Source organism: Liolophura sinensis, chromosome 6 (genome assembly GCF_032854445.1).
Source record: "Liolophura sinensis isolate JHLJ2023 chromosome 6, CUHK_Ljap_v2, whole genome shotgun sequence".
Taxonomy (NCBI): Eukaryota; Metazoa; Mollusca; class Polyplacophora; order Chitonida; family Chitonidae; genus Liolophura; species Liolophura sinensis.
Genome location: NC_088300.1, coordinates 759,532 through 774,438, shown reverse-complemented (window position 1 = coordinate 774,438; position 14,907 = coordinate 759,532). Strand labels below are relative to the sequence as shown.

Here is a 14,907-nt window from a genome sequence, read left to right as displayed (position 1 = left end):
GTGTCATTTCAAAGCAGCAAAAGCCCGAAGTTGCCACTGAGAAGGGAACAGACACAGTAACTGGTAACCCAGGGATCAGCACAGATCAACGAGTCACAGTACATACTTTCTAGACTTCCAACAAAAGTAGACGCACCGATTCGAGTTTCCAAAGAAAACAATAGAACAGAATAGTGATAGTGATTCTCTCAGGCCTTGTTAAATGCAGGTCATAGCCAATATCTAAAGTCATGTTTGCAGAGCGTTATAATTTGTACAATACATAATTAAAGATAATCAAAATATTCAAAGTCATGGGGGACATTGGTGTATAGCTCACCTCTCTAGAAGTGGAGGTACAATCAGTTCAGGACGTAAAGTTGCTAGATATTTCAATGCCAGTCCCGCTTCATGGGATCCAAACTTCCCAAATATCGCAATGAGAGCCACAGGTCTCATACACAGCACAAAGCGAGTGATTTCGTCATCTGTCATTTTGTGAGAGTCTGGGATTGACTGCTCCCAAGAAGGCTTTCGATATCGCTCTCTGTCACAGAAAAAATGTTACAACAATAGCAATTCAGAAAATATAAGTGTAACAGGAAAATAAACTGGGCGATCAGATTGTACAGAATAGGAGACATTTCAAAACTAATTAGTATCTTTTTTCCTTTGGACACCTCTGATGCCAACAGCTACATCAGAATGAGCTATTACAAAGACCCTGTTGGACTGAACACATTCTTACCTGTGAATCCTTCTCACAACAGCTTGTGGTAACCTCAGTAAAACCTGATTCAACTTCATCTGTAAAATACAACGTATGCATATTTTTGCCACACTAGACATACTAGCAGTAATGAATCTGAAGGTCGCTACTGTACTATATTAAACCCTATCCATGATGGAAAACGGAGTTGTTACATGATAACCTATTAATATTACTGAATGCCATTACATGCATTTTAAAATAACATCATATTATATACAGAAGCCTATACACTTCACAACTCGACACAGGAAAGATAAAGCTTGGTCAGGACTACTTTCATTTCCCATGTTGTGTGCTTTTCTGAAATCCATCACACTTGACACAGGAATGATAAAGCTTGGTCAGGACTACATTCATTTCCCATGCTGTGTGCTTTCTGAAATCCATCACAACTTGACACAGGAATGATAAAGCTTGGTCAGGACTACTTTCATTTCCCATGCTGTGTGCTTTTCTGAAATCCATAACATACTTACATTCCATCGACCCATGTTGGACGGATGGTAAAACGTCTGGAGACCCCCAAACAGTTTATCTATGGTGTCCTGAGCAGAGCTTCCACCTCCCTGGGGTACAAAGTACAAGCACAGCATATCTTACCACACCTTTCTTCCTTTCCTTTATATATCATATTGCACCTTTATACAAGCTCCAAGCTTTGAAATTACAACAACTTTTACATGACTGAAGCAATCACTTATGTATAAAGACAATATTTCTTCTTCAGATATTTTTGTGTTGACAAAGGACATTCCATTTCACCACCTTACAGCAGTACCTTAGAAGACATTCATCCAAATAAAAAATAAAAAAAATAAACATTTGCCGTGAAATACATTAGTGGAAAGAATGATGGACATATAATGTGTCCAGGTTTGTAAATTTATTTGTTGTTGTGAGTAAGCAGGGGTGGTCACATTTGATACAAGCCTCACTCTAGAATGTTGTTGTGAGTAAGTAGGGGTGGTCACATTTGATGCAGACCTCACTCTAGAATGTTGTTGTGAGCAAGCAGGGGTGGTCACATTTGATCCAGACCTCACTCTAGAATGTTGTTGTGAGTAAGCAGGGGTGGTCACATTTGATGCAGACCTCACTCTAGAATGTTGTTGTGAGTAAGCAGGGTGGTCACATTTGATCCAGACCTCACTCTAGAATGTTGTTGTGAGTAAGCGGGGTGGTCACATTTGATGCAGACCTCACTCTAGAATGTTGTTGTGAGCAAGCAGGGGTGGTCACATCTGATGCAGACCTCACTACTCTAGAATGTTGTTGTGAGTAAGCGGGGTGGTCACATCTGATGCAGACCTCACTCTAGAATATTGCTGTGAGTAAGCGGGGTGGTCACATTTGATGCAGACCTCACTCTAGAATGTTGTTGTGAGTAAGCGGGGTGGTCACATTTGATGCAGACCTCACTCTAGAATATTGTTGTGAGCAAGCAAGGGTGGTCACATTTGATGCAGACCTCACTCTAGAATATGGTTGTGAGTAAAACAGGGCGGTCACATTTGATGCAGACCTCACTCTAGAATGTTGCTATGAGTAAGTGGGGTGGTCATATTTGATGCAGACCTCACTACTCTAGAATGTTGTTGTGAGAATCTTTTCTCCTATACGACGACAGCCAGCATTACGGTGGGAGGAAACTGGGATGAAGAAATGAGCAAATTGTTTGCAGACCTTTCCTAGACAGTATGTCTCATATTACCCAGTGACAGATACAAATTATATCCTCTAAATACTAACATAGATCATAGACTTTAAAGCTTTAAAATGTGAACTATTAATTTTAATTGTGATACTTACCAGCATAGCTGCCATCCATGTTGAGGTTCTTCCCACATCGTAGCTGTTATGTGAACGGCCAATCTGCACAGACTGGGTGCCCACTGGAAGATTATAGCTCCGTATGATTCTAGTAAAGATCTGAAACAAAATCAAGTAAGATAAAAGGACTAGAAATCTCTTAAAACTATGTTCACCATTAAAAAAAATCAAACATATCCACATCATGACAAGTTAGTAAATTACTCTGGAATAGAAAATGCTGTGCACAGAAACCTTAAACAGGTCGAAAAATATGTCAAGCGTAAGAAGACATAGGAGAAACAGAAACAGTTACCTTTGGTATATAAGGCGTCCAGTCCACATAACCAATGTTGTCACTTGCCAGGCGTGAAAATAACGCCACCAAAAGCTATTGTATGAAAAATGAAAAAACATGGATCCTTTGACATTATAAAAAGTGAATGGCACAGGCAAAACATGTAGGCATTACAATTTTCTGTACCTTTTTATCATTGTTGGCACATGCACAAAAATATACAAATATTTGCAAAAACTACTGTAATTCTTTATTTTTTTCACATGTTTGCAAGGTGTTTATTTAAGCATATTCTGAAGGCTTTATTCTGTATTCACTGATAAAATTATACTTTTTTGTGAAACCCTGAAACCAATCAATGCAGTTTTTTCTCCAAAATATGTATAAATTGCACTGAAAAGTGGATCTTTCATACGTGAAAAGGTTGAGGATCTAGGGTAGACACAGAGTGGCAGGAAGTCCTACCATATCAAGACATCATATAAATAGAAGAAGGTCTGTGTACGGCAAAATCAGGCAAATTACAGGATTAATAAAAATATAGTTTGTGAACTGTTAAAATGATCCAAGCCAAAAATCCTACATTTTCAAATGATGGTGTGTTATGAAAGGAGTCCCACATATTCATCATCTCTTCAAACCAAAGTCTGAAAGTATAAAGGGCAAAGTTCAATAGCAATGCCAGCTTGTACATAAGCAAATCTGCTCAGAGTATGCATAACATTATACATGTACATTCACTGAAAATTATTCAAATTTATCAACAAAACTTGCCATTTAATAATTGAAAATGTTAACTTTTGCTGCACTTCACCACAAGGCAAGAATATATGTACAAACTACATTTCCATCTTTTAATTTCACAAAGCCAAATGTTTCTATCTTGGGCACTTACAACAGGACAAATTGTAACAAGTTTAGGTAACAAAATATCAAAACTATTGACACAGCTTACTTGAATCCTTTACTGTGATGCTCTGGAGGTAGTTTAGTGGGAAGAAAGTTCTCAAAATATCCCAATCCCTTTATTATAGTGATGTCATATGGACAAAGCAGAGGACGCCACTCATCCAACATTTCTTGGGTAGCCTCCAAAGGGAAGTAACTGCAAACAGAAACGATAATTAAATGTTAACATAAATAAAAACAAAACAAAAAATGCCCTATACGCAGGAAAACCAGATAAATAGATTTGTTGGCACAGATCTACGATGTACAGATTTTGAGCCCCAAAGAAAGTTTAACATGCATGGCATATTGGTGGAGGACTCCCGCAAATCTGCTGAAGAACAACCTAAACTCTAATATCTACACAGTCAGCCAATTACTGTCATCAAAGCATTGAGAAAAGCTTACGCAGGCACACATGGAAATTCTACATCTGAGACAGGATGACTGGTTGAACTTTTATACAGCTGAGTGTAACACATCTGAGACAGGATGGCTGGTTCAACTTTTATACAGCTGAGCGTAACACATCTGAGACAGGATGGTTGGTTCAACTTTTATACAGCTCAGCGTAAAACACATCTGAGAAAGGATGGCTGGTTCAACTTTTATACAGCTCAGCGTAACACATCTGAGACAGGATGGCTGGTTCAACTTTTATACAGCTGAGCGTAACACATCTGAGACAGGATGGCTGGTTCGACTTTTATACAGCTCAGCGTAACATACATGCCCATTATCTCACCATTTTTTATTGCATGACTACATTATATTGTTTAAAATAAAATAGGTACACAAGGGGGAACAAAATGTTCTTAGAAAACTTTAAGCCTTATTATAAAATTAACATTTGGAAGAAAATATTCAGAACAGGGTGGTATTTTTGAAGGTAGTGAAGCAAACATATATGGAGTACACAAGGGAACAAAAGAGTCATTAAATCCTAAATAAGGCAGATAACTTACGGTCTGCAAACTCTGACCAGCCCTTTAAGAGTCCCATCAATGTTCCTGTGCACATCAAAAGCAAACCATATCATACACTGACAATGCACATTTTCGGGGTAAAAGTGAAAAAACTATGACCATGGATTTGTACTGACTGTGTTGGAGTGTCTGATATGGCATTATGTCCAATAATATTAAATCAATGTACAACAATTTAGTGGTAAGTTCAAACAACAAAGTGATGAAGATACATGTACAAAATTTCAATTCTCACATTTAATCAGAGAAATTCAGCAGAAATGAATTATGATACAAAAATCACAAATTACCTGATGCACAGTTAATCTACATTTGACATTAATTAGCTCTGTGCTATGGATATATTATAATTACATGTACAACATAAAAATGCTGAGAAAAAAGCCATACGAGGGAAAGAGCTGTAGCCCATGCTGTTCATATCTAGAGTACAATATGGATTCCACAAGGTTGTATAATGGTTTCCACTGCAACTCCAGGTCATCCCTGGTCAACAGTTCTCTTTTCCTGTAAAAACAATGCGCACATGAATGGGTGATTTTACTGCAGCAGTCTGAATGACACTAATCTGCTAAGTATAATTGTTAACTTAAACGTGCAAAAACTGGCCAAGCTCCACATCTGAAGTACATGTTGTACAGGAAACATATCTTCTCAATATTTATCTCAGATTTCAATGTAAGTTTTAAGCTGTCTCCCATTATATAGACATAAGTAAGTTCTCAAGAAAATCTACTTATTTATTTATTTATTTTTTTTTTTTCACAGAAAAGACAAACTTACTTGAGCAATGTGCTGAGCAAGTTACTGAATTTGACCACAAGGCAAATTTCCAGCTCCGGGATTGTCACCAAATCATACAGCAGCTTGATCAACAACACATGGTCATCTTTAGAGAACTTTCGGCCATATATACGAATGTATCTACAATCAAAAAATTTAAACCTCTAAGTCAAGTCATTGTGCAGTTCCTGAGAATGGTGCCGAGATACCAGTCAATGTTAAACCTCTAAGTCAAGTCATTGTGCAGTTCCTGAGAATGGTGCCGAGATACCAGTCAATGTTAAACCTCCAAGTCAAGTCACTGTGCAGTGTACCTGAGAATGGTGCTGAGACACCAGTTAATGTTAAACCTCCAAGTCAAGTCACTGTGCAGTGTCCCTGAGAATGGCGCTGAGACACCAGTTAATGTTAAACCTCCAAGTCACGTCATTGTGCAGTTCCTGAGAATGGTGCCGAGATACCAGTCAATGTTAAACCTCTAAGTCATGTCATTGTGCAGTCCCTGAGAATGGTGCCAAGATACCAGTCAATGTTAAACCTCCAAGTCAAGTCACTGTGCAGTGTCCCTGAGAATGGTGCCGAGATACCAGTCAATGTTAAACCTCCAAGTCATGTCATTGTGCAGTTCCTGAGAATGGTGCTGAGATACCAGTCAATGTTAAACCTCCAAGTCAAGTCATTGTGCAGTGTCCCTGAGAATGGTGCCGTGATACCAGTCAATGTTAAAACCTCCAAGTCACGTCATTGTGCAGTTCCTGAGAATGGTGCCGAGATACCAGTCAATGTTAAACCTCTAAGTCAAGTCACTGTGTAGTTCCTAAGAATGGTGCCGAGATACCAGTCAATGTTAAACCTCTAAGTCACGTCATTGTGCAGTTCCTGAGAATAGTGCCGAGATACCAGTCAATGTTAAACCTCCAAGTCAAGTCACTGTGCAGTTCCTAAGAATGGTGCCGAGATACCAGTCAATGCTAAACCTCTAAGTCACGTCATTGTGCAGTTCCTGAGAATGGTGCCGAGATACCAGTCAATGTTAAACCTCCAAGTCAAGTCACTGTGTAGTTCCTAAGAATGGTGCCGAGATACCAGTCAATGTTAAACCTCCAAGTCATGTCATTGTGCAGTTCCTGAGAATGGTGCTGAGATACCAGTCAATGTTAAACCTCCAAGTCAAGTCACTGTGCAGTTCCTGAGAATGGTGCCGAGATACCAGTCAATGTTAAACCTCTAAGTCATGTCATTGTGCAGTTCCTGAGAATGGTGCTGAGATACCAGTCAATGTTAAACCTCCAAGTCAAGTCACTGTGCAGTGTCCCTGAGAATGGTGCTACCAGTCAATGTAATAATACTTGAAAAAAAAAACTGGTTTGACACAAGGAACAGTACGGTTTGACAACACTGTCAACAGCAGATTCATTAATATATTGATCACATGATTACATCAGCACTTGTTTATGGTGTGGATGACAGCTTAGACACAGTCCTGCAATGTCCAATACCGTCCAGACAGCTCATTTATTAAAGCAGGCTGAAAGCAGTTAAAATAGTTAGTCTGACTTGTGAATTTGAAACTCAACCAGAAATTCAGCCAAAATATATTCGCCGATAAGAATTGCAAAATAGCTACATGAAAATGTGAAAATGTTCGACTAGATTTTTAGACACTGCAATGCATCAGGTGCGTCATTATTATAGTTTTGGAATAAATTACCTTGCAAGGCTACCCAAGGGTAGATGTAGGTCAGCAAAATGTCATCCATACTAGTTACGAAATGTCCGATGAAAATGAGTCAGTGATCCAGAAATATATATTTTATTGCAACCCAAAAATGGTTTATTTTGTAAATACAAAACTATCGACCAACCAAAATCACTGAGTGATACCTTAAACCATTTTGCTTCAACAAGAATTCTAAAAGATGTCAGACATGTGAAGTCAGAAATTTACCAATGATTCACTAAAATCACAAAGTTGTGAATTATTACGCACACAGAGCATCAAAGAAGGAACGCTCTTCCCATACTACTGTGATTCATATGTATGCAAACATTTAAACCTGAGCTCAATGCATGCAGTACTTCTTCAGACACATCCCTTCACAATTACCTTAACATTGCTTTCCCTCTTACTGGACGCCAACACTCAGTCTGACATAAGCTATTCTTGTACTTTAAAGAGGCAAGCGAAAAAAAATCTTTCTGCCTAGTCTTTGATTATAACCAGTGTTATTTCATATTTGAGATCCAATCAGAAATTCTCAACAATCTGAGCACAGTTGTTTAGCTAATACTGGTATTAAGTCATATTTAATTTTTATATTAAAGATTTTAGTCAAATTCATCAGCCAATACAGTTGTTCAAAATGAACACATAAACAGAGCACCAGATTTTGTTCATATTTAATATACTGTTAGGCAATTATTTTGGGGCCAAGCACACAATTGAAGACATAAAGTTAAATGTGGTATTACGTCTTAAAGCTAACTTGGGGTAATGCTAATGCTAATTCCTCAACCTTTTCACAAAATGAAAAAACAACATTCTGGGCAATTTATGCAAATTTTTAACTTGATTTTGGAGACTACATTGGTTGGATCAAGGAATTCAGGTTTTTATGAAAAGTATAATGTTATCAGTCTACACAGACTAATGTCCTCAGAACATGCTGAAATAAACACCTTGCCAACATTCTAAAAGGCTGAAGAATTACAGTATATATACATTGTAGACCTATACAATAAGACTCATCTCCTCCATACTGTTGTCCTTAGGCAAAAACTATGTTTCTCTCAACAATAAGTGCTTACGCCCAGAACACCACAAGTTTGGTGCAGGAGTAATTCCAAATGGATAAGGTGTCGATTAGTCAGGTGACACTGTTTCATGGCCCTGAATCCAACCCCTCAAATCTCCAATTTGTCCCAGGTCACACAGTGCTTCTGTCAATCACAATATTGCAGGGAGCATCACTTTGCAGTACAAACCCAGAAACTGGTATGCCAGCAAGTCAGTGGAATAGCAGGCTGACTCCACATTTACATGCTGTTTCAATACCTTAATAATCTTCATATTTGAAAAGCTTTTCCCATTGCTTTCCTCCGCAGATAAATATATAATATACAAAAGGAAAACTGAATACCGACAAGCATAAATTGATGTTCCAGAAAATGGCCGGTAATCCTGCCTCCACCTCAATCAAAAGTCCTTTTTTCATTCTTTGACAAAAAGTGATGCGAAAGGTGAGATTACTATAGAACAGCTGAAAATGATAACAAAGAATGAAAACTGTTTCGTCACCCTATAAATTTTCCAAAATATTGGAATGGGAAACAAGGAGGCAAGTGTCATAGGCCTAATGTAGCTTCAGTTCTGTTCTGCTGGAAGAGATAACAAGTGAAAAATTTTTATTACTCTTAATATTAAGTGAAGAGGTTTCTTGGTGGTTACGTCAAACAGTTTATGGAGAGATAATACCATATTATAGTACTGCCCATAATACTAGAGCACGCAACCCTCAAAACATGGATGTCTGTATAAGCCAGCTGTTGCAAATTAAAAACGTTGTCCAGAGTTTCAATGGAGCGATTATTCAATATTTGTCAATGACGATAGATCAGCTGTGATACTGGCAGGGCCTGTGTCACTTCACGATTCATTGATCGGGTGACTTGACAGCCTGTAGTGAAACTCAAACGTCCAGTAACGTAAAAGATAGAAGTGTAGGCCTACATCACAGCATAACAATTTTGCTCAAATTTCAACACAGATTACTGTTAAAACCTTTAAAAATATAACATAACTCACCGTGACAACTGGCCAACCCAATAACTGGCCCCAACTTTGAGATCACGAAGAGCAACAGCCCGAGAAAGTTCGCCTTTGATTTCGGCGAAATGTTGACAAGATTCTTCGTCTAACTTGTCCGCATATGGCAAAAGAGTGTTGTAAAAGATTTCTTTCTGTGGCTTAAACCCTAAAAGTTCTTCTCGGTTGCTGTTATCCTCATCCATTCTGTCAGAAAATTAGATAACACTGCCAATAATGGAAAGCGAAATAGTTTCACGGCATGACAGTGCACAGCAGAAACGATTACAACGTCAACACGTAGCGAGATAGTAACGGAGGGTTTCACTGGCTACTGCCTGCACCACTAGCCAATGAGAAATGATGTTGTACTTTCAACAACTAGGGGAGCTAACCGCTGACAATGTCCGCTTTTATTTCTGTCAAATCACCCTGGTAATGACTAAAATGACTAAAATAAATGTTGCGTCGATATAACGATTGGAGGTAATTATTTCCCTCAATACAATATACATGGCAGTGCAAGATACATGTAAGCTGTGAATAGCTAATGCAGAACATAGTATATGTTTACTAGTATCATACTTATTTCAAGGTTTTCACTTTTTTGACGTTGTTTTCAAAGTCAGCGCAAAACAAATAATGCTTCCGTTACTATAAATTAACCTTAATGTCATATTTCTTATTGGTTTTTCTTTAATTATGAAAAAGGCGACAAAAGAACATTTTCTGGGGCTTTTGTTTCCTTCAGATCAGTGCCAACAACGGCAAGATCTTTACAGCAATATCCGGTTTTCTCTTTAAGTTTGGCTTTTAGCAGAAAGAAGAACTCTTCGGCGCGGCAAATTTGCTCCATTGCAGAATGCGCTGGTCTCTCTGTGTGGATTTGGAACCAGTGACTGTAAATGCTGGTGGAAGGATATCTGAACAGACTGTTTTCTTTCTCCTGACACAACTTTATCTGAGTATTTGCATGTCATCAACGCGGCTGACAGGCGTGCGCAGTAGTTCTTCACACAATTTGTTTGTTCAGAATAGCACATCTCTACCTCAGATTGACTGTTTTTTGAACAGAACTTTGTTCAGATTTTGTGATATAGCTTCTGTTTATATTGTACCCATCACAAAAAAGACATTTTCTTTGAAGTTAACGGCTTATCATCAGAGTTTCAACATTACTTTGAGAAAAGATACCTCTCTCTTTGATCCGAAAATGAGGGTGTATGTAAAATCTGGATCCATGAATAGCTCTACAGATACGAAAAGTGATGAAAACCCCATGTTTGCTGGAGGAGGATTGACCGATAGTTCTGTATGGTGTCATGGATCAATAATCAAAGGTGTGTTTGATGGGATTATTCATACTTCTGATGGCGTTTACTATGTGGAACCGGCAAACAGATACTCCAATAACCTGCCTGGTATTGAAAACATACACATCGTGTACAGGGAAGGAGATATATACTTAGAAGACAATGACATTGGAGATAAAGATGAGTTTTTGTCAATAAGAAAACGCTTTGCGGAATTTGACTTTGAACATGTTCAAGATATCCCATTTTATAAGGAGTATCCGTCACGTCCCAAAAGAGGTGCCAAAACTCCAATGGCTTGTTCCTTAAAACTGGTAGCGGATCACCTGTTTTTCCAGCATGTAGGAGAGAAGAGCGTGGCTAAAACAATAGCTGAGATAGCCCTGTTAGTGAAAGAAGCTGACTCCATTTTCCGTTCAACAGATTTCAGTGGTGACGGGACTAGTGACAATTTGGGATTTGTAATAAGGGATATTGTAATTTATACCGACGATTCTGTAGTGGGCTACAAACTTGGTGACACTAGCCTTAGTGTTGGCCAGTATCTAGAGACATTTTCTGAGTATGACTTTAGTAGATTTTGTTTGGCCATGGCCTTCACATATCGCCATTTTAACAGAGGTGTGGTCGGCCTGGCATATGTGGCAAGCTCCAGCAAATATTACTACCCTGGGGGCATTTGTGAGCAGCGGGTATACCTTATGACCAAACAAAAAGAGTACAGTTTAAACAGCGCCCTGGTTACACTTGGAGCCCATGGGGCCCGTCTACCACGTGCCAAGTCTATTATAACCGTGACCCATGAACTTGGGCATAACTTTGGGAGTTCACACGATTTGAAAAGTGACAAAGTCTGCGCTCCCGGTGGAAGACAAGGTAACTTTCTCATGTACCCTTATTCTCAGGAAGGAACAAAACCGAACCACCTTATGTTTTCTCCTTGTAGTTTAGCAAGTATAAACCCTGTGTTGGCTAAAAAAGGTTACTGTCTAATAGCACACTCTGGTCCCGTCTGTGGCAACGGTCTTTTGGAGAAAGGTGAAGAATGTGACTGTGGTACAACAGCGTCTTGTCAGCTTGTAGACTCGTGCTGCACGCCCGGCGATGCCCCGTTCTGGTCCAAGGACGACCCATGTACAATTAAAAGACAACATGGCTACATCTGTAGCCCAAGAGTTTCTCCTTGTTGTAATCAACATTGTCAGATCTTATCCGAGACAGAAAACCACGTGTGTAAAGACGAGACTGATTGCAGTTTCGAATCTTTGTGTGACGGGGTTTCAGCCTCTTGTCCTTCACCCAAACGAAGGCCAGATGGCACAGTGTGTTCTGATGTACAGCGCTATTGTTTGTCGGGTGAATGTCAGAACAGTCTGTGTAAAATTTATGGGCTTTCAAACTGTATGTGTTCTGAGGAACACCGCCTCTGCGGTGTCTGCTGTACCAACTTTTCAGGTGGCTGTCATCCAGTTGAAATTTATCTAACTCAAAGAAATATAAGTTTCAATTTTACAGGGACTCTTAATGTGATAGCTGGTCAACCGTGTAGAGATTACCATGGGTACTGTGACAGAAATGGTCAGTGTGTAAGAGTGGATTCTGACAGCACCTTCCAGCGCTTCACACATATGTTTGGACTGAGGACGTCAAAAGGAATCAGGGTGTGGTTAATGTCCAACTGGTTTTATGTTGTCCTAGGAGGGGTCGGTATGTCGCTATTAACCACCTTGTTCTGGGTCAATGCCAGACGTTATGACAACACCAACGCCCTAGCTAAGCGAACCGGGAAGCTAATGCAGCTACTTAATGAGATTGATCATCAAAAGCAAAGGATTATTGTAAAACTTGATCGATGCCAGAATTCATTTGAAAAGAATGCCTCTGATCCTACGCTGAGCCGCAAAATGGATCGGGTGATGGCGATAAGCCGCCTATTATCTCTGTTCCCAACCTTGTCTAGAGATGCGGCTAGTAAAGTGGTCACACAGGTGACAAGCGAGGAGGTGGCCGTCCGGTATCTGCTCCTCCGTCAGTTGCCGCTCATCAGTATTGTAAATATCTCATCCCCAGCCGAGGTCACGGATACTGAACCATTAGCAATCAATAATTTACACTAACTGCATTAGTTGATAATTACAGTTGTTTACATTTGCCTTAGTTTTTTCGTGAAGAGATGTATTAAATATTTCAATTTGTACCGGATATATTTATATTCGTGTAATACATGCAAACACATGATCCATGTGCATGTGTGTTTGTGTCTAACTCCATGGCGCCAGAAAGCAATGTTTGCTTCTCAAAGGTTGATATATCGGCGACGTAGATGTGGTATGGCCAGATTTTTGCACAGTAGCAACCATTAGAGAAATGAGGACTAAAAGTAGGGAGTTAAACAGGGGAGACAACCCCAGTTGACAATTAGCATGCTCCACTATCTGTCACTGGTCGATCTACATACATAGTACAACTTGTGTCGCATTATAAACAAAATGGGAAGTAGTTGAAGGGTGTGACACTTGTCCACTATGGCCTTGCATTAGTCACGTAGTTATTGAAACAGTTGTGGATAAACGTTTATGGGAAAACAAAAAGATGCGTGTATGGATGCCGGATAAGGTCATCGTATCATTCATCGTCCGGCGATGGCACGAAGGAGCGACCAAACGCTTCCACGAATGGCCCTCCCCAAGAATACTTACGTGACCAAATCAGTGTATTATGTGCCTCGAATCAGCGTATTATGGTCTTTATTTCCATTTACCGCTCCTGATACTTGTCCATTTGTTTTTTAATACACCAGTATGGATTTGCTTAGGGTTGAGCGTTTATTGTTAAGCATGTGCACACGGGAGGCAGAACTGTAGACTGTTTGTTTCAGCCAGCCGCCTATATTCAGCTGTTCATAAAATCAGTCATGCTAGGAACCAAAATTGCCTTTAGTCAATGACACGTAACAACACATGGCTATGTTGGAAGTTTATATTCTTGCACAGAAAATGAGGTAAGAACACTTTTTCTAATTCACAATGTTAAACTGCATAAGTTCGGTTTCGACTGCAAGAACTCTTTGACTCAGGTGATGTCCTAATCATTCAAAAAACACTAGCATGCTGAACACAGGGCAGAGTTCAATATGTTTTGTCGAAGGGTGACACCAGTTACCTAAACTGCTATCAGCTTAATTTAAACCCTGCGTTTGACACCCCAATGTTAGACATTGTGTGCACGTTTTAGTTTAATATAACCTTCATAACAGAATTTTATTTTATCTCTTGTACATGATCTCACGACAGCTTTAGAGCTGAATGTTATGAAAATTTTGTTATAAAAAAATGTAGTGTTGAGTTTGTTGTAAAGCAAATTACTCTTCACGCCCATAATAATGACGTCACCCGAGGCAATGAGTTCTTGGTGTTGAAACTAGGCTTATGGAGTTATAACATTATGAAAGTATGCTAACTGCATTTTGTGTGCAAGAACTTCCAGCATAACCATGTGTAGAGCTTTTGTTGTTACCTGTCACTCCCTAACGGCAGTGTTGGTAGCTAGTATGGCTGATTTTAAAGACAGTTGAGTACAGCTGGCTGGCTAAAAGAAATAGACTGCAATAATATAAACGTACAGCACATCGACAGAGAGCTTTAGATAGAAGTTAAACGTTCAAGTTTGAAGTTAGATCTCACTAAAGGTGTAGAGCTTGTTGTGCTTCGTGTCACTAACGAAAGGCAAGTTTGATAGCGAGTATAGAAACAGACTATGGTCTGTTTGTATATACCAAACAAAGAAAATGTATATACCAAAATGCACCACGTCACTTGTCCGGCATCCATAGACGTGTGATTTTCTCGAACCAAGTTTCCTCTACCTCAAAGCTTGAATGATAACGTGATGCATAGAACAAATAAAAATAGCTGTCAAAATGTAATTCCAGGCTTTGTAGTTATTACCTTATGACATGGGTTGGAGGCCAAGATGGTTAGGTGGATGTGGTGGATAAAACACTTGTAACTGTTGATTCGTTGATTCGGCGAAGCGCCCAATGGATTATAGACAACGAATCAATAGTTACAAGTGTTTTATCCGACTTAAACCATTGTCATCTGGCGTGGATTATTTGTCAAGAATACACAGCTTTTGTTCCTTTGTGTTCTTAATAGCGTTGGGGGCATCGTGGCCACACTTTCTTCACCAACATGTGATAGCGCTAGCGAAAT

General features: G+C 39.3%; 2 protein-coding genes across 2 annotated transcripts in view; one reads left to right on the top strand and one right to left on the bottom strand.

Annotated features, from left to right (window-relative positions):
- Nucleotides 1-9,660, bottom strand: part of LOC135468506 (proteasome activator complex subunit 4-like) — a 44,651-nt gene extending 34,991 nt beyond the window's left edge. Inside the window, exons 1-11 of the mRNA XM_064746793.1 lie at nt 9,381-9,660; nt 5,576-5,716; nt 5,183-5,299; nt 4,772-4,816; nt 3,814-3,963; nt 3,442-3,505; nt 2,877-2,951; nt 2,561-2,680; nt 1,228-1,317; nt 728-786; nt 320-526 (exon numbers count right to left, since the gene is read on the bottom strand). Of these exons, the coding sequence (XP_064602863.1) occupies nt 320-526; nt 728-786; nt 1,228-1,317; nt 2,561-2,680; nt 2,877-2,951; nt 3,442-3,505; nt 3,814-3,963; nt 4,772-4,816; nt 5,183-5,299; nt 5,576-5,716; nt 9,381-9,586 (1,274 nt within the window). The 5' untranslated portion in view covers nt 9,587-9,660. The remainder of the gene's footprint in view (nt 1-319; nt 527-727; nt 787-1,227; nt 1,318-2,560; nt 2,681-2,876; nt 2,952-3,441; nt 3,506-3,813; nt 3,964-4,771; nt 4,817-5,182; nt 5,300-5,575; nt 5,717-9,380) is intronic.
- Nucleotides 9,661-10,211: 551 nt separating this feature from the next.
- LOC135468157 (disintegrin and metalloproteinase domain-containing protein 10-like) lies at nt 10,212-14,579 on the top strand. The gene has a single exon (XM_064746245.1). The coding sequence runs from the start codon at nt 10,243-10,245 to the stop codon at nt 12,808-12,810; it is 2,568 nt and encodes an 855-aa protein (XP_064602315.1). The 5' UTR covers nt 10,212-10,242; the 3' UTR covers nt 12,811-14,579.
- The last annotated feature ends 328 nt before the right edge of the window (nt 14,580-14,907 follow it).

Coding starts and splice junctions, on each gene's coding strand:
- LOC135468157 (XM_064746245.1), top strand. CDS start 10,243: ATGCGCTGGTCTCTCTGTGTGGATTTGGAACCAGTGACTGTAAATGCT.